Raw genomic sequence first — 27,500 nt, 5'->3', positions numbered from 1 at the left:
GGATTTTTTTTATTTATTTCTTCCCTGTGCTGCTCTGAACCGAAGTGAGCGAGTTCATAAGGTGAGCTGTGGAAAGGGCGCCACTGGCCGCCTTTTTCCCCCCGCAGAGCCGCCGCTGCTTATATGGATGGCGACGCATCTTCGGCAAGACGCGATCCTCAAATCCGCAGCGGAGTTAAGAAGGTTGCTGTCAGGTTCAAACACTGATGACATCTATTAAACAAGACAAAAGGCAAAGAATCAAACAGAGACAGAATTAAATTCACAGAATTACATTTGGACTCAGAATCTGAAGAGAAACATGGCCACTGTACACTCTTTGTACAGGCTACACCACGCTCTGCCCCAAAACCGTACTCATCCTTCTTTCTTGATTTGTGAGGTGGTATAGCTCGGTTGGTAGAGCGGCCGTGCCAGCAACTTGAGGGTTGCAGGTTCGAATCCCGCTTCCGCCATCCTTGCCACTGCCATTGTGTCCTTGGGCAAGACACTTTACCCACCTGCTCCCAGTGCCACCCACAGTGGTTTAAATGTAAAAAAAAAAATTAGATATTGGGTTTCACTATGTAAAGCGCTTTGAGTCACTAGAGAAAAAGCGCTATATAAATATAATTCACTTCACACTTCACTTTATTCCCCCCCATCCTTCCCACAGCTGCTTCCTCAGGGAAGTGGGTCGTGACCAGCGTTGCCTTCGGTTCCCGAACAGTTCAAAGAAGAGTTCCATAAAATTGTTCAAAGATGGTCCCATAAAATAGATCAAAGAAAGAGTTCGTAAAAATATTTCAAAAAGAGTTTCTGTGGAAGTTGGGAAGATTCTGCCATCTGTCCGCCTGGAAGTCCAGTGAAGTTTTACGAGCATTCTTCTTGGAAGCTTTCAGCCTTTTTTTGTCTTCTTGTCCGGAAACACAATGTAAGACAAAGTTTTATTTGATAATTTACACATAATTTTTCTGACAGTTGCACAAAAAAATGCTCTTAAAATTTAGCATTTTTCTAATAGAGTAGGGCGGTGAATCATTGGGCGACACACAATTATATTTTTTAGGAAAAAATGGAAAGTATTGATTCAAAATCAATACTTTTGTGTTAAAAATTGGCTGCCAGTTCTATGATTAATTACATTCCTCCATAATGTGGTTAAACAGCTCTGATAAATATGTATATTATGTTTTGTTTAATAAAAGTCGACCCAAATATTTAATAAAGTCAAACACATATAAGGCAATAAATAAGCAGGGGCGTCCATGAAACAGACGTTCTTTGGGCGGCAACATATGTTGCTCCGAAACCTGTATGTACCTTTCAGCATTAATGGTGCCTTCACAGGTGTGTAAGTTACCCATGCCTTGGGCACTAATACACCCTCGTATCATCACAGATGCTGGCTTTTCAAGTTAACGCCGAGAACAATACGGATTGTTCTTTTCCTCTTTGACATCCACAGTATCCACAAACAATTTGAAATGTGGTCTCGTCAGACCACAGAAAATTTTTCCACTTTGCGTGTCCGGGTGTTGTTGATAAATGGCTTTGGCTTTGCGTAGTGGAGTTTTAACTGGCACTTACAAATGTAGCGGCCGACTGTAGTTACTGACAGTGGTTTTCTGAAGTGTTCCTGAGCCCATGTGGTGATATCCTTTACACACTGATGTCGCTTTTTTGATGCAGTACTGCCTGAGGGATCGAAAGTCCGTAAAACCATCACTTATTTTCTAGATTCTCGGAACCTTTTGATGATATTACAGACCGTAGATGGTGAAATCCATAAATTTCTTGCAATAGATGGTTGGCAAAAAAAAGGAATTTTATTTTAACATTGAATTATTATATTTAATTTGAATATATTAACGTATTTTTCATGAAATGTTCACAAATAATGTATTAATTAAAATGAAAATCCGCAGTTTCAAAATATAGTTTATTATATGTCTAAATTTCATACATTTGTAGTAGTATTTAACTATAATTAATTTTTCAAGAATCTTTTTTGGAAATTGTACTAAAATAACAAGCTGTGTTATCAAATATGTTTAGTTTAATTTCTAATGTAGTACATTTAACAGTACTGTAGTAGTATTTAATTGTGATTATTGCCGTTATTTTTTAAGAAGTGTTTTCAAAAAATTTATGAAAAAAAAGCTGTGATTTCCATTTTTATTTTTATTTTCAGAATTGATACATCTATTAGTAGTGTAGTAGTATTTAATTTTCATAAATTGTCAATATTATTAAATAATATTTTTCATTGGAATTTGTGACTTTAATCACGTATTTTTACCAGAATATCTAAGATGTTGTTTAAAGTGAATTTATTCACAATTGGGTTTCAAATATTGTTTATTTTATTTTCAGATTGAATACATCTATTAGTAATGTATATTATTTATTTCCATGAATTGAAAATATTTTTAAATAATATTTTTCATTGGAATTTGTGACTTTATCCTGTATTTTTTTGCTGAATATCCATCATATTGTTTAAGCTGAATTTATTGACGATTGGGTTTCAAATATTGTTTATTTTATTCAATACATCTATTAGTAATGTAGTAGTATTAATTTTCAAAAAAAGGCAATAATATTAAATAATATTTTTAATTGGAATTTGTGGCTTTAGGCACGGATTTTTAGCAGAATATTTATCATATTGTTTAAAGTGAATTTATTGACGATTGGTTTCAAATATTGTTTATTTTCAGAGTCAATATATCCATTAGTAATGTAGTAGTATTAATTTTCGAAAATTGGCAATAATATTACATATTTTTAATTGGAATTTGTGACTTTAATCGCGTATTTTTAGCAGAATATCTAAGATGTTGTTTAAAGTGAATTAATTGACATATAAGGTCATTTGGGTATTAAATATTTATTCTATTTTCATATGTAATACATATGTTAGTACTGTAGTAGTATTTAATTTTCATAAATTGGCAATATTTTTAAATTATATTTTTCATAAAAATTTGTGACTTTAATCACTATTTTTTGCAGAATATCTAACATGTTGTTTAAAGTGAATTCATTGACAATTGGGTTTCAAATATTGTTTATTTTATTTTCAGATACAATACATCTATTAGTACTGTAGTAGTATTAATTTCCAAAAAACACCAATATTATTAAATTATATTTTTAATTGGAATTTGTGACTTTAATCACGTATTTTTAGCAGAATATCTAAGATGTTTAAAGTGAATTTATTGACAATTGGGTTTCAAATATTATTTTATTTTCTGATTCAATACATAAATTAGTACTGTAGTATTATTTAATTTTCATAAATTGGCAATATTTTTAAATAATATTTTTCATTAGAATTTGTGACTTTAATCATGTATTTTTTTGCAGAATAACTAAGATGTTTTTTAAAGCAAATTTATGGACAATTAAAGTCCATTGGGTTTCAAATATTGTTAATTTATTTTTAGATGTAATACATCTATTAGTACTGTAGTATTATTTAATTTTCATAAATTGACAATATTTAAAAAAATATATGTTTTTCATTGGAATTTGTGACTTTAATCACAGAATATCTAAGATGTTGCCTGAAGTGAATTTATTGATAATTACGATAAATTTAAGCTAAACATTTTCCGTTGACTGACTTTTCTGACGTCTTTTGGTGACAGTTTGACCCTGAAACGGATTATTTCCATTTCCAGGCAGGTTAAGGTAAATCTGTCCATGTTTTTACCAGGTCTTCCCCTTTGAGGCGGCGCCAGGACCTAACAAATGGAACATGATGGTCAACGAGTCCCGAGTCCTGAAGGAAAGGTAGAAAGTGTATTCTTTACAGATTGAAAAAAACGAGACTTGAAAGGACCATTTCAAAGAAAAACCTTTGAAAAGTCTGGTTGTCGCCATTGAACGCCGTTTCCTTGTCTATGTTTGCAGTCACGGAGAAAGTGCCGGGCGTATCGAGGCCGTGGCCGGCAAGGCGCTGGACGCCTCTAAACGCACATATAATTTGCTGATGGACCTCTTGCAGGACAACTCCACCGAGGACTACATCAAGGAGCTAACCCAGCGGTGAGACCAAAAACATCAACAACACCCGGTGAAGTGTCACGCTTAACAAAAAAGATGGGGGAAAAAAAGCTGCCAACCAAACATAAAAAGACGGATGAATCTTGTCATTAACAGGCATAATTCTAAGACGATACCACAAATCGGTACAAGTTTTGTTTCTGGGGCAGATGAGGGACCACTTTTATTATTAACTCAAATAGGGAAAAACTTACAGTGGGTTTTATTAGCTTCCGGTTGACAGAACATTTGGGAAGACAGGATGAACCTAAAAAATATATAAATATAATCCTCTAACATAAAATAATTCTGTTTCAATTTTTTATATACCGTATTTTCTGGACCATAGGGCGCACCGGATTAAAATGGGTAGGTCTATTCCGGTCTTTTTTCATGCCAAAAGGCTTATAGGGCGCATTAAAGGGGTCTTATTATGAATTTTATCTCAATTTGAAACACTATCTTGTGGTCTACATAGCATGTAATGGTGGTTATTTGGTCAAAATGTTGCATTGATGACGTTTTACAGATCATCTTCAAGTCGCTTTCGGACTGTTTGTGGGCGGTCTTATTTACGTGCCTCCACTTCGACAGCGTCTTTTCCCCCATACTTTGTTGTAGCGGTGTAGCGTGCAAGGACGGGAGTGGAAGAAGTGTCAAAAGACAGAGCTAAATGTTTTAATGACATTCAGACTTTACTTCGATCAAATGTGAATGAAATCGTCCGACCGGAACTCTAATAACTAAAGTTCCTCTGGTGAATAACGTCAACTCACTACACCGGTTTGTTTTAGCGCTTTCATGGCGAGTTTACTAACAGATATAAGTAAGAACTTTACACTACTTTATATTAGAAATGGCAACAGTGGAGGATGAAAGTCCAGAAACAAGAAGATGGGGAAAAAGAAGAAGCTTATTGAATACGGGGTTGGCACGGACTACAAAGGCGGATTTGCACAAATGTTTAGGATTTATGCAGATCCCAAACACAGGTCAGCAGGTACCAGAAGGTAAGAATAGTTGCATTTGCATAATTCCACCTGAAAACGAGAGGTTGCTCTTCTTGTCCGCGGTAAAATAAGTCTGCTTTGGCATATTTTTCCGGAAAATTCAGGTCTTATCACAATTAAAACCTGCCGTGGTACGGAAAGTGCTTTTTAGATTATTCCATGCTAGTGAGCACCATTAATGTACTCCTTGTATATACCACATTTTCTGGACTATAGAGCGCATCGTAATATATGCCACAACCACTAAGTTCTGGAAGAAAAAAATATTTTCCATATATTAGCTGTACTGGACTATAAGCAGCAGACATGTAGGTTGTGAAATGAGGTATTTGCACAAAAATATTCGCTAAATGATCATTTACATACCTTCATGGTTTCTAACCGTGCGTGTCACACGGCAGTAAAACGGCTGATTAAACAAAACAGAAGTCATGGTCATGGACGCTCTAGCTGCGGAAGCTAGCTCTCCAATCAGCTAAACAGACTCAGTAACTCCACTGTGACGTTTTTTGTGGATTTACTGAGGACTTTGTGAAAGTGAAACAATACAAAAAGAATGCCGTTGTAAGTTAATAACACTAACACGGACACTCGTAAACGTGTTAGCACATTAGCTCATACTAGCAACGCTAGCGTGATTACATTACAATAACGCAAATATGCATGGAAACACTCCCACACATCACACATGGGACGGTTTAGGAAGTAGTTTAACTACTTACAATTTTACCTAAATTGTAAAAGTATAAATATTTATAGTGTGTATATATATATGTGTGTGTGTGTGTGTGTGTGTTTGTGTGTGTGTGTGTGTGTATATATATATGTGTATGTCATATACATACTGTATATATATATGCATTTATACTTATGTGTATATATGTCTATGTATATATGTATGTATGTATATATGTCTATGTATATATGTATGTATGTATATACATATATGTATGTATATATATATATATGTATCTGTGTGTGTGTATATATATATGTGTATGTCATATACATACTGTATATATATATGCACTTATACCTATGTGTATATATGTATATATGTCTATGTAAATATGTATGTATGTATATACATATATGTGTATATATATGTTTATATGTCTATGTATATATGTATGTATGTATATACATATATGTGTATATATGTCTATGTATGTATATATATATATATATGTATCTGTGTGTATATATATATGTGTATGTCATATACATACTGTATATATATGCATTTATACTTATGTGTATATATGTCTATGTATATATGTATGTATGTATATATGTCTATGTATATATGTATGTATGTATATATGTATATATGTCTATGTATATATGTATGTATGTATATACATATATATATATATAGATATATATATACTTTGTGTGTATATATATATACAAAGTATATATATACATATATATACTACAGTATATGTACGGTGTATATATGTATACAGTATATAAATACACAGTATATATATATTTACATATACATACTGTATATATGTCAATATATGTATACATATGCACATATGTATATATGTCTATGTATATATATATATATATATATGTATATATATACATACATACATATATATGTATGTATATATGTATATACACATACAAATGTGTGTATATATATATATATATATATATATATATATATATATATATATACTTTTTGCATTTCCAGTATTCCATGTGAACGTTGCCCTGCCTGCCTTACAGTATTATGATAGACTGCAACAGCATAAATAAAACATCCTCCTGCAGAATAACAGTCCTGCAGCAGCAGAGGGACAACATGACCGCCCGGGCCAGCGAGACCGTGGCCCGACACGCGTCCCTGCAGCAGGACGCCGCCGGCCTGGATCTGGCCCTGGAGAACATCACGTCGTCCTTCCCTCAGCTGAAGGGGCGCCTCGCCACCTCAACACAGGTCAGTTCGTCACGAGGTGAAAGGTCACCAAGCGTTTCCTAGAAAGAGCCCTTACACTTGTGCAGATCACGCGTTTGGCGAGGAAACGGTATCGATATATCTCGCGATAGACACGTAATCGGCATTGATAAAAAAAGAATACATTTTGTTTGCGTCTTGGAAGAAAGCGGAAGTTGCGAAACAAGGTGAACAAAAGCCTTCACAGGAAGTGATCATTGGGATTGACACGCCAACAGCCAATCAGGTGACGGTATTAACTAGCACGTTTGGTTTGCGCAATCTTGTAGCCTCGCGGTTTATTCTTTGCATGGAGTGAGAAGAGTAAGTAAAAATGAAGAAATTGTGAATAAAAGTGGAAAAGTCACCTCAACAGTATAGCAGTTTTTGGGGATTTTTTTTTTTAAATACTGACTAATGTTGTCCCGATACCAATATTTTGATACTTTTCTAGACAAAGGGCACCACAACAAAACGGCATTATTGGCTTTATTTAACCAAAAAAAATCTTACTGTACATTAAACATATTGTCAGGTTCAAACACAGATGACATCTATTAACCAAGACAAGAAGCAAGGAATTAAACAGAGACAGAATTAAATTTGGCTCAATTTAGGAGAAACCTGTGGACACCGTGTAGGAGCCTACATGTTGTTTAAGTGAATTTACATTTTATGGAAGGTGCTTTATGTTTATTCGGCCAAAAGGGGACTATTTACTTTATTTGCATGATACAAAAATATTGAACTCTTAGAGTAATTATAAGGCTCACTTTATTTGTAATTATTACAGCTGTCTAAATAATTTGATGACGTAACTGTTTTAATTGCATTTATGGCGGAAGGATCTGTGTGGTAAGGGTTTTTTGGATGCAAGGTGTTATGGGTAATGGTAGTCAGGTGCGGTGGAATCGAACCACATACCTTTTCTTACTCTTACTTTTTCTAACTATTCGTTACTGTAACAAACGTTCTTTATTTGGTCATTCATTTATTCCCACATCGTTATTTTTTTACGTTTTTTAATTATTAAGTTCACAAGTAAATAATACGAAACGAAGAGTAGCAGGAGAAAGTAGAGGAGCGTCAAGCTAAGGCTACATTAGGAATCTGCGCACTGTACCCTCGTACAGTGTCGTCCCACGCTCCGACCAAAGATTGCACGCTTCCTCTTTTATTTCGACTTACCCTGATTACATGGCAACAGCTGTTTCTAAGGGAGGGGGGGGTCGTAAACAGTCATCGCCTTTGGCTACAAAACAGTTCAAAGAAAAGGTCGTAAAACCGTTTAAAGAAGGGGGTCAGGCCCTGCCTCCTCTCCGCTTTGTAGATCTCGGGTCAAGACAAAATCTTCCTGTGGATTACAATACGTCAAAGAAACCGACACCTTCATGTCGCTTCCCATTCTACACAGTGGAATCTTACAAGTACCACGTTAATTGGTAATGTGGTACTTATCTAATACCGGTATACCGCCTAAAACAGACTGTAGTCGGACCAATGTGGTCTGTAAATTTGCAAAGGCGGGCTCACCCTTTAGAGCACAGCTACAACTTCCCGGCACTGAACCTGCAAAAAATAATTATTCTCAGGTTTCTCTATGCGTGCCGTTTTAACAAAGTTTTAACGCACATAGTTTTTTTTTATCTACGTCTTTTTTTTCACTGAACGTGACATTTTCAGTCACGTCCGTGTCCTCTCTCATCTTCCTGCTCCCGGCCGCTTACTGTTAAAGACAACAGATGATTGGATTAACACGTATCACCTGTGAAATGTAATCACCTGCCAGCTGTGTCTCGCCGTCAGCACTGCCACGCCCCCGTCTGATGGCGCTCCGTCCTCAGCACCATGGACAGAGGCGGTGACCTTTGCTCCTGCATGCATCTCCTTCCATTCTCTATTTTTTTTTACATTTTCACACTTTGCACTATTTTGTTAGACACTATTAAGCATTTTTTTCTTATTCCTCATTTTTTGCACCTTCATTTTAAGAATGTATTATTCCGTGTTCAATGTGATTGTACAATTTTGTTTACACTGAATGTGTTCTGGTAATAGTACTTCCGGTTCAAAGCACGAAACGGAACCTGTCTAAGAGATGAGAAATTATAGCACACCTTTTTTGTTTGTTTGTTTTTGTAACTTTTTGCATTATGGCCATCAGCCAAGAAAAATATATACATTTTCCGCACCGTTTTATAAGCAGCAGGATTTAAAGCGCATGAGCGAAAAAGTAAAGGCTAATAGTCCGAGAGAGTTAATTATTATTTACGATAAAAATTCATTGACAAGCCCTTAAATTATGAATTCAGTGGCCTTGTGGTTAGAGTGTCCGCCCTGAGATGGGCAGGTCATGAGTTCAAACCCCGGCCGAGTCATACCAAAGACTATAAAAAATGTATCCCGTTACCTCCCTACTTGGCACTCAGCATCAAGGGTGGGAATTTGGGGTTAAATCACCCAAAAATTATTCCCGGGCGTGGCCACCGCTGCCGCTCACTGCTCCCCTCACCTCCCAGGGGGTGAACAAGGGGATGAGTCAAATGCAGAAGACACATTTCACCACACCTAGTGTGTGTGTGTGTGTGTGTGTGTGTGTGTGTGTGTGTGTGTGTGTGTGTGTGTGTGTGTGTGTGTGTGACTATCATTGGTACATAAACTTTTTTTAAGTACTGTATTTTCGGAACTGTAAGCCGCTACTTTTTTTACCCCAACGCTTTGACCTCTGCGGCTTATAAAACAGTTTGGGTAATTGATGGATTTTCTTGGCTAACTGAATGAATTGGGGGTTAAATCACCAAAGATGATTCCCGGGCGCTGCCACCGCTGCTGCTCACTGCTCCCCTCACCTCCCAGGGGGTGAACAAGGCGATGAGTCAAATGCAGAGGACACATTTCACCACACCTAGTGTGTGTGGGTGTGACTATCATTGGTACTTCAACTTTTTTTAAATACTGTATTTTCGGGACTGTAAGCCGCTACTTTTTTTACCCCAACGCTTTGACCTCTGCGGCTTATAAAACAGTTTGGGTAATTGATGGATTTTCTTGGCTAACTGAATGAATTGGGGGTTAAATCACCAAAAATGATTCCCGGGCGCGGCCACCACTGCTGCTCACAGCTCCCCTCACCTCCCAGGGGGTGAACAAGGGGATGAGTCAAATGCAGAGGACAAATTTCACCACACTTAGTGTGTGTGTGTGTGAGTGACTATCATTGGTACTTAGTTTTTTTTTTTAACTGTATTTTCGGGACTAAAAGCCACTACTAATGTTTTTCCAACGCTTTGAACTCTCCGGCTTATAAAACAGTTTGGGTAATTTATGGATTTTCTTGGTTAACTGAATGAATTGGGGGTTAAATCACCAAAAATGATTCCCGGGCGCGGCTCACAGCTCCCCTCACCTCCCAGGGGCTGAACAAGGGGATGAGTCAAATGCAGAGGACAAATTTCACCACACCTAGTGTGTGTGTGTGTGTGTGTGTGTGACTATCATTGGTACTTAAACTTTTTTTAAATACTGTATTTTTGGAACTGTAAGCCGCTACTTTTTTTTTACCCCAACGCTTTGACCTCTGCGGCTTATAAAACAGTTTGGGTAATTTATGGATTTTCTTGGCTAACTGAGTGAATTGGGGGTTAAATCACCAAAAATGATTCCCGGGCACAGCCACTGCTGCTGCTCACTGCTCCCCTCACCTCCCAGGGGGTGATCAAGGATGATGGGTCAAATGCAGAAAGTAATTTGGCCACAACTTTGAGCTGAATGACTTTTCATTGTGCTGCTGTTGGATATAAACATGTCCAGGTGTCCTCCCACCTGTTTTAGTCTCTTCTGCAAAAGACCCAAGAACTGGATCAGCACGTTCGGTCCAAAGACGCTGTCATCGGCAACATTAGAAGCGACGCGCGACCGCTCGTCGACTCCTTTAATGAGAAAAAGGAGTCTTTGGTCGACGTCGCCGAGGTGACGTCACAACGTTGATAATGAGGCGCTAGCTGTGCCGTAGGTAGCATTCTAATTCCATTGTTTGTTGGCATGGCAGCTGCAAGATCGTGCTCAGGGGGCCAAAGTCCTGGCTTTGACCTCGGTGGTGGCCGGGAAGGAGGTGGAGTCCGAAGCCATCACCCTGCACAGAGATCTAGACAGTGAGTCTGTGTGATTTTTTTTTTCTTTTTTTCATGTAATAAAAACTGATCGTAATGGATTCCAATCAGACATGGTGCGGGAGTGGCCCCATCGGCAGGCCCAGACCAAAGCTGCCATGAAGAAGGAGAGGCCCCTGAAGGACAAAGTTCTGGCTGTGGTCACCAAAAGGATCTCTGAGATTGAAACCATACTGGAACCCGCTCTGGAAAACTCCAGCCTGGCCAGAAACGTCTCCAGGGAAGCGGAACGCACCGCAAATATTGTGGCTCAGGTAAGAAACTCGGACAGTATTGGGCCCGGCTGAAAACCTGTTTAAACATTCCAGTCCTCCATCCTTGCCTCTGAACACATGTTTATTACCAGGTACCAAAAAAGGTTATGACGTTTTATTGTGCTGTTAAGGTTTTCAGAAGGTAAGAACAAGCAATGGTATCGCAGTTTACACGTATCTCTTATGTGTGACTGCCATCATATTGCAGTTTACATGTATCTCTTATATGTGACTGCCATCATATCACAGTTTACACGTATCTATTATGTGTGACTGACATCATATTGCAGTCTACACATATCTCTTATGTGTGACTGCCATCATATCACAGTTTACACGTATCTATTATGTGTGACTGACATCATATTGCAGTCTACACATATCTCTTATGTGTGACTGCTATCATATTGCAGTCTACACGTATATCATATTGCAGTCTACACGTATCTCCTATGTGTGACTGCCATCTTATAGCAAATTACATGTATCCCTTATGTGTGACTGCCATCATATTGTAGTCTACACATATCTCTTATGTGTGACTGCCATCATATTGCAGTTTACACGTATCTCTCATGTGTGACCGCCATCATATTGCACTTTACACGTATTTCTTATGTGTGACTGCCATCATATTGCAGTTTACACGTATCTCTTATGTGTGACTGCCATCATATTGCAGTTTACACGTATCTCTTACGTGTGACTACCATCATATAGCAAATTACATGTATCCCTTATGTGTGACCGCCATCATATTGCAGTTTACACAAATCTCCTGTGTGACTGCCATCGTATTGCAGTTTACACGTATCTCTCATGTGTGACCGCCATCATATTGCACTTTACACGTGTTTCTTATGTGTGACTGCCATCATATCGCAGTCTACACATATCTCTTATGTGTGACTGCTATCATATTGCAGTCTACACGTATCTCCTATGTGTGACTTCCATCATATTGCAGTTTACACGTATCTCTTATGTGTGACTTCCATCATATTGCAGTTTACACGTATCTCTTATGTGTGACTGCTATCATATTGCAGTTTACATGTATCTCCTATGTGTGACTTCCATCATATTGCAGTTTACATGTATCTCTTACATGTGACTGCCATCATATTGCAGTTTACACGTATCTCTTATGTGTGACTGCCATCATATAGCAAATTATATGTATCCCTTATGTGTGACTGCCATCATTGCAGTTTACACATATCTAAGTGTGACCGCCATCATATTGCAGTTTACACATATCTCCTATGTGTGACTGCCATCATATTGCAGTTTACACATATCTCTTATGTGTGACTGCCATCATATTGCACTTTACACATATCTCTTATGTGTGACTGCCATCATATTGCAGTTTACACGTACCTCTTATGTGTGACTGCCATTATATCACATTTTACACGTACCTCTTATGTGTGACTGCCATTATATCACATTTTACACGTATCTCTTATGTGTGACTGCCATCATATCGCAGTTTTCATGTTTCTACTATGTGTGACTGCCATCTATTGGTCACACTTAACATTACACCATGTACCAAATAAAACGGGTTCGCGGTCGGTAAGCACAACCAGAATTATGCCGTTCTTTAGGTTCTAAGAAAGTGAAAGGATTTTAAGTGCGCCTTATGGTCCGAAAAAGTGTGTTGACATTTGTGGTGGTGTCCAGGAATCCAAAGGTGTGCTGACGCAGGCCAAGCACACCAGGACGGCCTGCGCTCACCTGGGCTCCAACCTGCAGTCGGCCGTGCAGCGTCTGGCTGAGCAGGCGGCACTCGCCGAGGGCGCCGGCTCCCTCGTTCCCACCGAGGTACGTCATACAACAAAGCTGGTGCTTCTCCACCCTGTGTGACTGCCTTCTCACGTCCACAGATGGCGCCCTCTCTGGCCGGCGCTAGGGAGGACATGGAGGTGGCCCGGCGGCAGTTGGAGGCGTACTCTCTCACCCTGACGGAGCTCATCGGCAAAATCGGTAAAATATAAATTGACGTTGTTTGATTCCTTCATTAGGGCTTGAAGGACACATTTTAAGGCCTCGTTTGACGTTCGTTCATCCACTAAAATTCCCAGTATGCGTTTGGCGTTTTGTTTTGCAATATTGTGAAAAAGCAACTTTTCTTACCTTCTGGTTCCTGCTGATCTGTATTTGGGATCTGCATAAGTGCTGAAAAAATGTGTGAGTCCGCCTTTGTAGTCCGTACCGACACCAACATACTTGTGGTTGTGCTTACGGACCTCGTAGCAATTTTATTCGATACATGGTTTAATGATAAGTGTGACCAATAGATGACAGTCACATATAAAAGATATGTGTGGACTGCAATATGACTCAAGTAAAAAACACCAACATTGTATATGTTCCATTGAAAATATAAACAAATACCTACGGCGCTCAAAAATCTATCAAAATGTTTTAGTACGACTTTGGTAAGCTATGAAGCCGCACCGCTTGATGGATTGTCAGCGGATTAAACATAGGAGTATTATTATGGTGTGTGTAAGGTAAGACATATTATATGGCGTTTTGTTTCGCAATATTATGCAAAAGCTTCTTTTGTTACCTTCTGTTACTGCTGATCTGTAGTTAGGATCTGCATAAGTGCTGAAAATTTGCGCGAGTCCGCCTTTGTAGTCCGTGGGGACGCCGTAGTCGGAATAATTGTGGTTGTGCTTACCGACCTCGAAGCAATTTTATTCTGTACATGGTGTATTTATAAGTGTGACCAGTAGATGGGAGTCACACATATGAAAAAGGTGTCGACTGCAGTATGACTCAAGTAAAACACACCAACATTTTATATGTTCCATTGAAAATATAGAACATTACACGTATTCCCAGTTTTTTTAATGCAGATTCAAATTTAGCGTCTGCGATTTCCCACTCTGCACGTGTGGAAACTGGACTAGAAAATAAGTCATTAAAAGGATTAATTTCTTTTTCAAACAAACACAAATAGAATGTATATACTGTATTTTCCGGACTATAAGGCGCACTTAAAATCTTTCTTTTTGTCTCGAAACTCGACAGTGTGCCTTATAACTCATTGCGCCTGATGTACGGGATAATTCCGGTTGTGCTTACCGACCTCGAAGCAATTTTATTTGGTTCATGGTGTAACGATAAGAGTGACCAGTAGATGGCAGTCAAACATAAAAGATGCGTGTAGACTGCACGATGTTGGCAATATGACTCTAGTAAACAACACCAACAATATTATATGTTCCATTGAAAATATAGAACATTACACACGGCGCTCGAAAGTCGATCAAAATGTTTTTGTACGACTTTGATAAGCTATAAAGCTGCACCGCTTGATGTTTTTTTGGTGCTTCAACGTAAGAGTATTATTATGGTGTGTGTATAAGGTAAGACATATCATCTGGTGTTTTGTTTCGCAATATTATGCAAAAGCTACTTTTCTTACCTTCTGGTACCTGCTGATCTGTATTTGGGATCTGCATGAATCCTGAAAAATTGCGCAGGTCCGCCTTTGTAGTCCATGCCGACCCCATAGTCGATAAACTTATTATTTTTCTCTATCTTCTTGCTATGGGACATTCATCCTCCGCTGTTGCCATTTCTAATATAAAGTAGTGTAAAGTACTTACTTATATCAGTCAGTAAACTCGCCATGAAAGCGCTAAAACATACCGGTGTAGCGAGTTTTAATTATTCACCCAAGGGACTTTAGTTATTAAAGCCATGAAAGCAAACTCAAACATCTATGCAACATTTAGACCAAATAACCACCATTACATGTTATGTAGACCACAAGGAAGGGTATTCAATTTAGAAAAAATTAATAATAATATAACTCCTTTAATGCGCCCTATAATGTGGTGCCCCTTATATATGAAAACATATTAAAATAAAGCTGCAAGCAGCAATGGACAGGACCGACTTTTGCTGGTGTTTCCTGCCTTTACCTATTCAACATATCTTTACCAGCACATTACCTACTTTCCCTGCATCCTGGGGTCACACTGGTGCTTCTTTCTTCCACCCATACACGCTGGAGCTTCTTGCCATCACCCAGACAACACAACTTTATCTGCACATTACCTACCTTCTCTGTATCCTGGAGTCAAACTGGTGCCTCCTTCTTTCACCCAGTTAACATATCTTTACCCGCACAGTACCTACCTTCTCTGCATTGTGTGGTCACGCTGGTGCTTCCTGCTTTTAAGCGACCATCTTGAGGCGGCAGCAGTGCAGCAGCAGTGCAGCAGCATTGGCGCAGCCGTTCTTTGAAGGCTCGCAAAATCAAACCCGGAGCAGTTAGAGAAACTCTTTCCGCAACTTTTAATCGGCTTCCTGTGCGAATTTGAAGCCGACACAACAAATGTGCTCAGAGGAGATAATATTTGAAAATAGGTGACGGGTTTTTACAAAACTTTTGTTTTGAAGGGGTAATTGCCAACTTCCTGATGATTTTTGCTGAAGGATGTCAATTAATTAAATGTAGGTGTCATGGCTACTCTGTTGTTCCAACAAGTTTCTAAAAAATAAAAATAAAGATTGTAGAGTAGCCTTGAGGAGGAGGTTTATGACGCACTAAATTCTTGAATAAGCACTCGCGGAAATATTTCTATATTGAAAATGTTAATTTATTTTCACAAACAAAACATATTCACCGTGGTTGACTTTCTATATAATCAAAAATAAACTTATTTAGTGCGTCATAAACTTCCTCCTCAAGGCTACTCTGCTAACTCTATTTTAATTTTTTCGAAACCTTTTTGGAATGCAAGAGTAGCCGTAACAGTTGGTCTAAGTGAGACCTACATAGAGGTTTTTGTTTCATGTCTCTACGACATTCCTACCGGAAGTTACAAGCAGTGTTGTCTGTGTTTTCTTCCTAGGAGGGCGCTAAAGCGCAATTTTAAGTTTTGAGTTTTGTTTTTTTATTAGATCACAATTTTCACCAGTCCTGATGTGTGTGTCCAGTTTGGTGAGTTTTGAAGCATTTTAAGGGGGTCAAATTACAGCTCAAAGAGGCAAAAAGTACATATTTTAGGAAACTTTTATTTTGAAGGGGTAATTGCCAACTTCCTGTTGATTTTTGCTGAAGGATTTTATTTTGTGAAATGTAGGTCTAAATCAGACCTACATAGAAGTTTTTGTTTCATGTCTCTACGACATTCCTAACAGAGGTTACAAGCAGTTTGGTCTGTGTTTTTTGCTAGGGGGCGCTAGAGCGCAATTTTGAATTTTGGGGTTTGTTTTTTTATTATATGGCAATTTTTGCCAGTCCTGATGTGTGTGTAAAATTTGGTGAGTTTTGAAGCATGTTAAGGGGGTCAAATTACAGCTCAAAGAGGCGGCGGTATAATAATAATAAAACCTTAGAAATACATTAGGGTCCTCTGTTCCAAAGGGACATTCGGTCCCTAACTAGACTATTTATCGGCAGTGCGCCTTATAATCCGGTGCGCCCTATGGTCCGGAAAATACGAGGTAAAAATGGATGGATGGATGGTATAAAGCTAGATATAAAGCTAACTGTTTTATCGACATACATATTTTACTTAAGTCAATAACGGAGCAGCATCCGTGGCTCACTCGTGCAACAACGCCGGAAATGTGTCCCGTGAAAAACTGTCCGTTAATAACTAAAGTTCCTCTGGTGAATAATTAAAACTCACTACACCGGTATGTTTTAGCGCTTTCATGGTGAGTTTACTGACAGATATAAGTCAGAACTTTACACTACTTTATATTAGAATTAGCAACAGTGGAGGATGAATGCCCCATAAGCTTATCAACTACGGTGTCCACACGGACTACAAAGGCGGATGCGTGCAAATTTTCAGTACTTATGCAGATCTCAACTACACATCAGCAGGTACCTGAAGGTAAGAAAAGTCGGTTTTGCATAATATTGCGAGACAAAACGGCAGATAAGGTCTGCAAATAGGTGCCGTTGTACGCACACTATATTAATACTCGTATGAAAACCCAAACACTTTAATGAAGTGATTCCTCGGCGTACCACTAGAGGGAGTTAGTGTGCTAATAGTTGTCATAATCGGTGGTCACTCGAAACGAGTATGACGATCCTCCTGGTAGGGGTGTATCCCTTTATGGAGGATTCCTGTGTGTGACTTTATTTAGCGTGGGGAGACTGGTGCACCGTCAGTCACCACACGATCCTTGAAAGAATCGGGTCAGGGTCCAGTGGCACGGAGTCCAAGACGACTGGGGACCCTTTTCTGGTGCAGCCTTCTTCCGCCATCGCAGCCGTTGCGGTAGTTCTTAAAATCTACCATCTACTCCGCCGTTGAAGTCTTCACCGTATCCCTGGCTGGGGGGCAGTCAGGTTCTAGGCCTTTGCCAAGCGCCACCTGGGGTACCAGTAGTAAAGGGGTTGACCTCCTAGTGCCCCAAGACCCCATCGAGGAGCCTCTACTGCCGGATGCACTCTCAGTTTGAGAATCACTGGTATAAATAACTGTTATTAGGGACTGAATGTCTCTTTGGGAAAGAGGACCCTATTTTATTTCTAAGGTTTTATTATTATTATATCGCCACCTCTTTGAGCTGTAATTTGACCCCCTTTAACATTTTCAAAACTCACCAGATTTTACACACACATCAGGACTGGCAAAAATCAAAAAACCAAAACCCAAAACTCAAAATTGCGCTCCGGCACCCCCTAGGAAAAAACACAGACAAAACTGCTTTTAACTTCCGTTAGGAATGTCGTAGAGACAAGAAACAAAAACCTCTATGTAGGTCTGACTTAGACCTAGATTTCATATGCTGATCTTCTTCAGCAAAAATCAACAGGAAGTTGGCAAAAAACCCTTCAAAACAAAAGTTCCTAAAAAAATGTCATGTTTGCCTCTTTGAGCTGTTATTTGACCCCCTTAAAATTCTTAAAAACTCACCAAACTCGACACACACATCAGCACTGGTGAAAATTGCGATCTAATAAAAAACAAACTCCAAAACTCAAAATTGCGCTCTACTGCCCCCTAGGAATAAAACACAGACAAAACTGCTCCTAGGAAGAAAATACAGACAACACTGCTTGTAACTTCCGGTAGAAATTTTGTAAAGAAATGAAACAAAAACCTCTATGTGGGTCTCACTTAGACCTATATTTTATTCATTTACATCCTTCAGCAAAAATCAACAAAAAGTTGGCAATCACCCCTTCAAAACAAAAGTTTTGTAAAAGCGCGTCACGTTTTTTCAAACATTATCTCCTCTGAGCACATTTGTTGCGTCGGCTTCAAACTCGCACAGGAAAGAGAATGAACCCTTCTGATTAAAAGTTGTGGAAAGAGTTTTTCGAACTGCTCCTGTTTTGATTTTACGAGCCTTCAAAGAACGGCTACGCCGATGCTGCTGCGCTGCTGCGTGACCACACAATGCAGAGAAGGTGCGGGTAAAGATATGTTGACTGGGCGAAAGAAGGAGGCACCAGTTTGACTCCAGGATACAGGGAAGGTAGGTAATGTGTAGGGAAAGATATGTTGTCTGGGTGATGGCAGGAAGCACCAGCGTGTATGGGTGACGGAAAGAAGCACCAGCGTGACCCCAGGATGCAGGGAAGGTAGGTAATGTGCTGGTAAAGATATATTGAATGGGTAAAGGCAGGAAACACCAGCAAAAGTCTGTCCCGTCCATCGCTGCTTGCAGCTTTAATTAGTGATTGTTTGGCCCTGCGATGAGGTGGCGACTTGTCCAGGGTGTACCCCGCCTTCCGCCCGATTGTAGCTGAGATAGGCGCCAGCGCCCCCCGCGACTCTGAAAGGGAATAAGCGGTAGAAAATGGATGGATGGATGTTTCCTTGATTTTTAAAAAACTGAGGTGGCGACTTGTCCAGGGACTGAACGAGTTGGGATAGGCTCCAGCGACCCAAAAAGGGACAAGTGGTAGAAAATTGATGGTTTGATGTATGTTTGAATATTTAAACGACTCTTTGAAAGATCCGGCTCCCTTCAAAGAGTAATAAAGCCTGTCTGGAGTCATTACGAGTGTACTTCTTGTGTCGTCCAGACGGGGGCGTCCCGCTGGAGCGTTTTGACCGCATCCTGAACGAGACGGCGCGGCGCCTGAGCGCGCTCCGCGGCAGCGTGGAGAGCCCAGCGCTGGGCGCCAAGATCCACAAGCTGCGCTCGGCCGCCAGGGAGCAGCGGAGCCGGCTGTCCCTGCTGGACCAGGACATGCAGGAGATGCTGGAGGAGAGGGACAGTCTCAGGGACATCTCCTTAAACCTGCCCCGGTCTTGCCCGCAGGCCGGCGGAGCGGGACGAAGCTAAGTCCCGGACCCCACCGCACTGGAGAGTCTTCCGAAAGGAGCCTGCTCCCCCCATCCCCCCACCGCCCCGTACCCCACCCACCGTCCTGCCATGTGGTTGTCTCCTCTTTGCCCGCAGGTACGATTCCTGAGTCGTTGCCTCTTGGGAACGCTCATGTCTCGCAGCTCTGATTTCCCCCGCCTGTGAGCCACAGATTCCATAGTCCAGGATTGAAACAGTAATAAACCTTGGTTTATTTTGTGTTCCAGCATGAGGCTAATTTGGATGTCTGCTTTCCACTCCAGCTGCTTTTCATCAACAGGCTTTAATTGACAATTAGTGCTGTGGACCTCGACAACACCCATCTCTGTTCCGTGCGCGTGTCACACTTTATGACGCTCGCAATGTTGTCACCGTCACCGAACATGGAAAGACGTTTCATTGTGAGTCATTCCACTTCCTCCGAGCTCTATTGACAACCTCACTTTTAATCGGAACCAGTAATCAAATTCATTCTATTTACCGCATTTTCCGGAATATAATCCTTAAAGGCCTACTGAACTAGTAAACTCAGTAAACTCGCCATGAAAGCACTAAAACATACCGGTGTGGTAATTTCACATTATTCACCCGAGGAACTTTAGTTATTAGAGAGTTTCGGTCGGACGGTTTTCCACGGGACACATTTCCGGATGAGGAGATGCTGCTCAGATATTGATTAAAGTAAAATTTGAATTTCACTGTAGAAGTCTCTTTGTGGGGTGGGTTACCCTGGGACCGACAGAATCCCCGTGAGCCTAAGATACAGGGTTACACAAGTCTTTATTTTATCAAAATGTTTTTAATTTCCAGGGTTGTCTCGCCAGCAGCCTCCTTCTCGCTTGTGTGTCCGTTTCTCTCTGCTCTCCACCCCACTCTCATGGCCTCGGACGCTGCTGATAAAGGAGACAGGTGTTTGGATTACATTCCAGCTGGGCAATCTACTCACCTGTCAGATGAGCTTCAAAGCCGGGCAATACACACCCCCTTTCGCAGGAAGCGCGCCGACCACGCTTCCCTCCACAATCATTAAAACGGTTAGCTTCATCTTTTGACATTTCTTCCACTCCACTTTACCATACGTCGTCGTTATCGACGCGTTTGATGTTACGCGTCAGGCTACTTTTGGTGTGGTTGTACGTCAACAAGACCGCATCAGAAGCACAGCAAGCTCAATCCTGGAAGTGATTTTTTACTGATGAAAGCAACAACCAGGAAGAGGCAACATCACACAGCAAACAACACACAACGCGTAGGCATAGGAGACACACTACCACGTGGTGATAATGAACAACCAATCCATGATTGAAGTGACTAGTCCAGCTTATCAGTAGTGTGTGTAAGAGTGTTTCAGTAGTGTGTATAAGAGTGTTTCAGTAGTGTGCGTGAGAGAAAAACATTTCAGTTGTGTATGTGAGAGCATTTCAGGAGTGTGTATAAGAGTGTTTCAGTCGTGTGCGTGAGAGAAAAACATTTCAGTTGTGTGTGTGAGAGCAATTCAGGAGTGGGTATAAGAATGTTTCAGTAGTGTGTATAAGAATGTTTCAGTAGTGTGTATGAGAATGTTTCAGTAGTGTGTATAAGAATGTTTCGGTAGTGTGTGTGAGAGAAAAACATTTCAGTTGTGTGTGTGAGAGCATTTCAGTAGTGTGTATAAGAGTGTTTCAGTAGTGTGTATAAGAGTGTTTGTTGTGTGTGTGTGAGAAAAACATTTCAGTTGTGTATGTGAGAGCATTTCTGGAGTGTGTATAAGAGTGTTTCAGTAGTGTGTATAAGAGTGTTTCAGTAGTGTGCATGAGAGAAAAACATTTCAGTTGTGTATGTGAGAGCATTTCAGGAGTGTGTATAAGAGTGTTTCAGTAGTGTGTATAAGAATGCTTCAGTAGTGTGTATAAGAATGTTTCGGTAGTGTGCGTGAGAGAAAAACATTTCAGTTGTGTATGTGAGAGCATTTCAGGAGTGTGTATAAGAGTGTTTCAGTTGTGTGTGTGAGAGGAAAACATTTCAGTTGTGTACGTGACAGCATTTCAGGAGTGTGTATAAGAGTGTTTCACTAGTGTGTATAAGAGTGTCTCAGTAGTGTGCGTGAGAGAAAAACATTTCAGTTGTGTATGTGAGAGCATTTCAGGAGTGTGTATAGGAGTGTTTCATTAGTGTGTATAAGAATATTTCAGTAGTTTGTATAAGAATGTTTCGGTAGTGTGTGTGAGAGAAACACATTTCAGTTGTGTATGTGAGAGCATTTCAGTAGTGTGTATAAGAGTGTTTCAGTAGTGTGTATACGAATGTTTCAGTAGTGTCTATAAGAATGTTTCGGTAGTGTGCGTGAGGGAAAAACATTTCAGTTGTGTATGTGAGAGCATTTCAGTAGTGTGCACAAGAGTGTTTCAGTAGTGTGTATAAGAGTGTTTCAGTTGTGTGTGTGAGAGGAAAACATTTTAATTGGGTACGTGAGAACATTTAAGGAGTGTGTATAAGAGTGTTTCAGTAGTGTGCGTGAGAGAAAAACATTTCAGTTGTGTATGTGAGAGCATTTCAGGAGTGTGGATAAGAGTGTTTCAGTAGTGTGTATAAGAATATTTCAGTAATGTGTATAAGAATGTTTCGGTAGTGTGTGTGAGGAAAACATTTCAGTTATGTACGTGAGAGCATTTCAGGAGTGTGTATAAGAGTGTTTCAGTAGTTATGAGTGTTTTAGTAGTGTGTAAATGAATGTTTCGGTAGTGTGTGTGAGAGAAACACATTTCAGTTGTGTATGTGAGAGCATTTCAGTAGTGTGCATAAAAGTGTTTCAGTAGTGTGTATAAGAGTGTTTCAGTAGTGTGTGTGAGAGAAAAACATTTAGTTGTGTACATGAGAGCATTTCAGTAGTGTATGTAACAGGTAATTCTGAAATTCTGAATCCTGACGGACCCTCATAGGCTCTAGCACAAACTCCCCCCCCCCCCCCCCCAACTGTGTTTACTCTTTTTAAATCAAAATGACAAAAGAAAGTACCCAAATGACCCCGGTGAAATTGTGGTGTGGCTGTTTCGAAATGCACTTGAATAAAAAAATGGGCTGCATGGTTGAGTCGCCAGAAGAAAGGCATTTCCGCGCAAATGTCACTAAAGTATCACGCTTACGTCACGCCAAACAGCACAGAAACAAGCCTCAAAACTTCTGGAACAAAGTCACTCGAAGTGACGGCTTTCTTCTTGGCGACTCGACCATGCAGCCCATTTTTTGTCTCAAGTGAATATGAATGATAACACACAACTGTTATCATTCATATTCTCTGAAGAGTGCCCAATAAATCATACAATTCTTCCAGGGTATGGAGCCTTATGAGCATAACTGTAGATTCGTTCAAAAGGTCAAATTCCAAAGACAGGGTAGGAAAGACTGGAACGGGTTCGCAGCCGAGTGTGAAGCGACTGGGATGGGAATCAGCACCTCCAAGTCCGAGTCCGGGGTTCTCGCCCCGGAAAAGGGTGGAGTGCCGTCTCCGGGTTGGGGTGTAGACTCTGCCCCCAAGTGGAGGAGTTCAAGTACCTCAAAAGTCTTGTTCACGAGTGAGGGAAGAGTGGATGTTGAGATCGGTGCGGCGTCTTCAGTATTGCGGACGCCGTATCGATCCGTTGTGGTGAAGAAGGAGCTGAGCCGGAAGGCAAAGGGCTCAATTTACCAGTTGATCTATGTTCCCATCTTCACCTATGGTCATGAGCTTTGGGTTAGGACCGAAAGGACAAGATCACGGGTTAATGAGTTTCCTCCGCCGGGTGGCGGGGCTCTCCCTTAGAGATAGGGTGAGAAGCTCTGTCATCCGGGAGAAGCTCAAAGTAAAGCTGTTGCTCCTCCACATGGAGAGGAACCATGTGGGAAGACCCAGGACACGTTGGGAAGACTATGTCTTCAGTATTGAGGACTCTATATCGAGCCGTTGTGGTGAAGAAGGAGCTGAGCCGGAAGGCAAAGCTCTCGATTTACCGGTCGATCTACATTCCCATCCTCACATATGGTCATGAGCCTTGGGTTAGGACCGAAGGACAAGATCACGGCTACAAGCAGCCGAAATGAGTTTCCTCCGCCGGGTGGCGGGTTTCTCCCTTAGAGAAAGGGCGAGAGGCTCTGTCATCCGGGAGGAGCTCAAACTCCTCCACATGGAGAGGAACCAGATGAGGTGGTTCGGGCATCTGGTCAGGATGCCACCCGAACGCCTCCCGAGGGAGGTGTTTAGGGTACGTCCGACCGGTAGGAGGTCACGGGGAAGACCCAGGACACATTGGGAAGACTATGTCTTCAGTATTGCGGACTCTGTATCGATCTGTTGTGGTGAAGAAGGAGCTGAGCCGGAAGGCAAAGCTCTCAATTTACCGGTCGATCTACGTTTCCATCCTCACATATGGTCATGAGCTTTGGGTTAGGAGCGAAGGACAAGATCACGGGTACAAGCGGCCGAAATGAGTTTCATCCACCGGGTGTCGGGTTTCTCCCTCAGAGAAAGGGTGAGAGGCTCTGTCATCCGGGAGGAGCTCAAACTCTTCCACATGGAGAGGGGCCAGATGAGGTGGTTCGGGCATCTGGTCAGGATGCTTCCCGAGGGAGGTGTTTAGGGTACGCCCACCGGTAAGAGGCCATTGGGAAGACCCAGGACACGTTGGGAAGACTATGTCTCCAGGTTGGCCTGGGAACCTCTCAGGATCTCCCGGAAAGAGCTGGACGAAGTGACTGGGGATAGGGAAGTCTGGGGTTCCCTGCTTAGGCTGCTGCCCCCGTGACCCGACTTCAGATAAGTGGAAAAAGATGGATGAATGGCATGAAATATTTCCCTATTTTTTTGTTCAAAATTGTGAACGTTTGCAGCGCCGCAGTTATTTGACGGGAAAAAGAGTCGGCATCCTTTCAAAGAGCCCACCCTCTTTAAAAACACAGTTTCGTCTCTTCAAGGAAAAGAGGAAGAAAGACGCCGTCATCTTACGGTGGCGTGCGGCGTGGCGCGGATTAAAAAGTGTCTGGTAGCGGCGCAAGTGGAGATAAATGTCACAGCGGTTCCAAACATGCCAGAGATGACAGCGTTTTATTTTTTTTGGGGGGTTGGGGGGGACAAAACAGGTTGTGTGTTTATTGTCTGCCTCGCCCTTTGAAATCATGTAAGCATATGCAAATACCCGCGTCAGCGTTTTATTGCCGCGTGGCGCTGTCAGCTCCTCTGGCTCGGCTTTGTTTCCTCGTAATACCGACAAACAAGAAACGCCCCGGTTTGCCTTTTTATTTTTTCATTTGTTTTTTTTTAACAGGGCATTTGAACTTTTTGTCGTGTTGAACTTCTTTTTACACTGCCGTGACGGCACGGATAATATTTTTTTTAAAGTGTGGCTTAAAAACACCGCCTGAAGACTTAAATAAGACTTTTATAAGGATGCCTTTTCATCCTGGAACAAACGAATTGACTTTGTTGAACGTTTTTAAAAGGGCCATACAAGCGCAAAAAGAAGTGAAGCGGTGGAATAATGCGCCGCTGACTTTTGTCCGTATTTATCGGACTATAAGGCGCACATAAAATCGTGTCTTTTTCTCAAAAAAACGACTTTTAACTGATGTACGGGTTACAAAACCAGTGAAGTTGGCACGTTGTGTAAATTGCAAATAAAAACAGAAAACAATATTTTGAAATTACTTTTAAACTTATATTTAATTGAATAAACTGCAAAGACAAGATATTTAACGTTCAGACTTGAAAACTTTATTTTTAGCAAATATTACCTCATTTGGAATTCGATGACTGCAACATTTTTCAAAAAAGCGGGCACAATTGGCAAAAAAAAGACTGATCAACTCATCAAACGCTTATTTGGAACATCTCACAGGTGAACAGGCTGATTGGTAACAGGTGAGGTGCCATGATTGGGTATGAAAGAAGCTTCCGTGAAATGCTCGGTCGTTCACAAACAAGTGAAGTGAAGTGAAGGGAATTATATTTATATAGCGCTTTTCTCTAGTGACTCAAAGCGTTTTACATAGTGAGACCCAATATCTAAGTTACATTTAAACCAGTGTGGGTGGCACTGGGAGCAGGTGGGTAAAGTGTCTTGCCCAAGGACGCAACGGCAGTGACTAGGATGGGGGAAGCGGGAATTGAACCTGCAACCCTCAAGTTGCTGGCACGGCCGCTCTACCAACCGAGCTATGCCGCCCCAAACAAGGACGGGGCGAGGGGTCCTCACTTTGTGAACAAATGTGCAAACGGTCCAAAAGTTTAAAAACAACATTTCTCAATCAACTATTGCGAGGAATTTAGGGATCTCACCATCTACGGTCTGTAGAGAGAATCTGGAGAAATCACTGCATGTAAACGATGATATTAAGGAGCTTGGCTCTTTCAGGCGGTACTGCGTCAAAAAGCGACATCAGTGTGTAAAGGATATCACCACATGAGCTAAGAAACACTTCAAAAAAACAGTGTCAGTAACTACAGTTTGTCGCTACATCTTTAAGAGCAAGTTAAAACTTGACTATGCAGAGCGAAAGCCATTTATCAACAACACCCGGAAACACGTCGACTTGAGTTTATACCAAAATGGATACATGGATGATACTGCAGAAGATTGGGAGAATTTAATGTGGTCAGATGGCACCAAAATAGAACTTTTTGGTATAAACTCGACTCGTCGTGTTTGGAGGAAGAAGAATACTGAGCTGCATCCCAAGAACACCACACCTACTGTGAAGCATGGGGGTGGAAAAATCATGCTTTGGGGCTGTTTTTCTGCTAAGGGGACAGGACTATTGATCCGTGTTAAGGAAAGAATGAATGGGGCCATGTATCGTGAGATTTTGAGCCAAAACCTCCTTCCATCAGTGAGAGCTTTGAATGGTTGACCACTTATTTTCCACCATAATTTACAAATCAATTCTTTAAAATTCTTACAATGTGAATTCCTGGAATTTTTTTTCACATTCTGTCTCACACAGTTGAAGTGTACCTATGATGAAAATTATAGACCTCTGTCATCTTTTTAAGTGGGAGAACTTGCACGATCGCTGGCTGACTAAATACTTTTTTGCCCCACTGTATATATATATATATGTATGTATGTATGTATGTATGTTTATATAAGTATATGTATATATATGAGGTGGCGACTTGTCCAGGGTGTACCCTGCCTTCCGCCCGATTGTAGCTGAGATAGGCGCCAGCGCCCCCCGCGACCCCAAAAGGGAATAAGCGGTAGAAAATGGATGGATGGATGGATATATATATATATATATATGTGTATATATATATATATGTATATATATATATATATATGTATATATATATGTATGTATATACATACATATATATATATATATATATATATATATATATATATGTATATATATATATATATATATATGTATATATATATGTATGTATATATATACATATATATATATATATATATATATATATATATATATATATATATATATACACATATATATATGTATATATATGTATGTATATATATATATATATATATATATACATAAATAGTTGTTGTACATTATTCCTGCCAGCTCTTAATTCCTCTTAAACTTCCAGAGGGGACGCGGGCGAGTCCACAACAAATGTGGACACGCTGTGAAAAGCCGCTGACCTCGGCAGGTCGTTAACGGCAAGGAGGGCCCGCAGCTGCAGCGCCCGCTGAGTCATGGCAGGCGTTTGTCCGCCGCCGTCGTTACTTTGACGTTCTCCTCCATCGTGAACCGCGAGAGGAAACGGCCCTCCCCCCCTAACACCCCCCCCCCC

General features: G+C 40.6%; 1 protein-coding gene across 1 annotated transcript in view; it reads left to right on the top strand.

The window, feature by feature from the left end:
* LOC133557151 (laminin subunit gamma-3-like) overlaps positions 1-20,427 on the top strand; it is a 182,285-nt gene extending 161,858 nt beyond the window's left edge. The window contains exons 18-26 of the mRNA XM_061907396.1: positions 3,707-3,783; positions 3,904-4,038; positions 6,831-6,996; positions 10,825-10,962; positions 11,042-11,144; positions 11,214-11,416; positions 13,106-13,246; positions 13,309-13,408; positions 19,446-20,427. Coding sequence (XP_061763380.1) covers positions 3,707-3,783; positions 3,904-4,038; positions 6,831-6,996; positions 10,825-10,962; positions 11,042-11,144; positions 11,214-11,416; positions 13,106-13,246; positions 13,309-13,408; positions 19,446-19,708 — 1,326 coding nt within the window. The 3' untranslated portion in view covers positions 19,709-20,427. The remainder of the gene's footprint in view (positions 1-3,706; positions 3,784-3,903; positions 4,039-6,830; positions 6,997-10,824; positions 10,963-11,041; positions 11,145-11,213; positions 11,417-13,105; positions 13,247-13,308; positions 13,409-19,445) is intronic.
* The last annotated feature ends 7,073 nt before the right edge of the window (positions 20,428-27,500 follow it).

The sequence above is a fragment of the Nerophis ophidion genome, linkage group LG08, assembly GCF_033978795.1.
Source record: "Nerophis ophidion isolate RoL-2023_Sa linkage group LG08, RoL_Noph_v1.0, whole genome shotgun sequence".
In the NCBI taxonomy this organism is placed as follows: Eukaryota; Metazoa; Chordata; class Actinopteri; order Syngnathiformes; family Syngnathidae; genus Nerophis; species Nerophis ophidion.
Note: the sequence above shows the minus strand (reverse complement) of the source record. Positions and strands in the feature narration are given on the sequence as shown.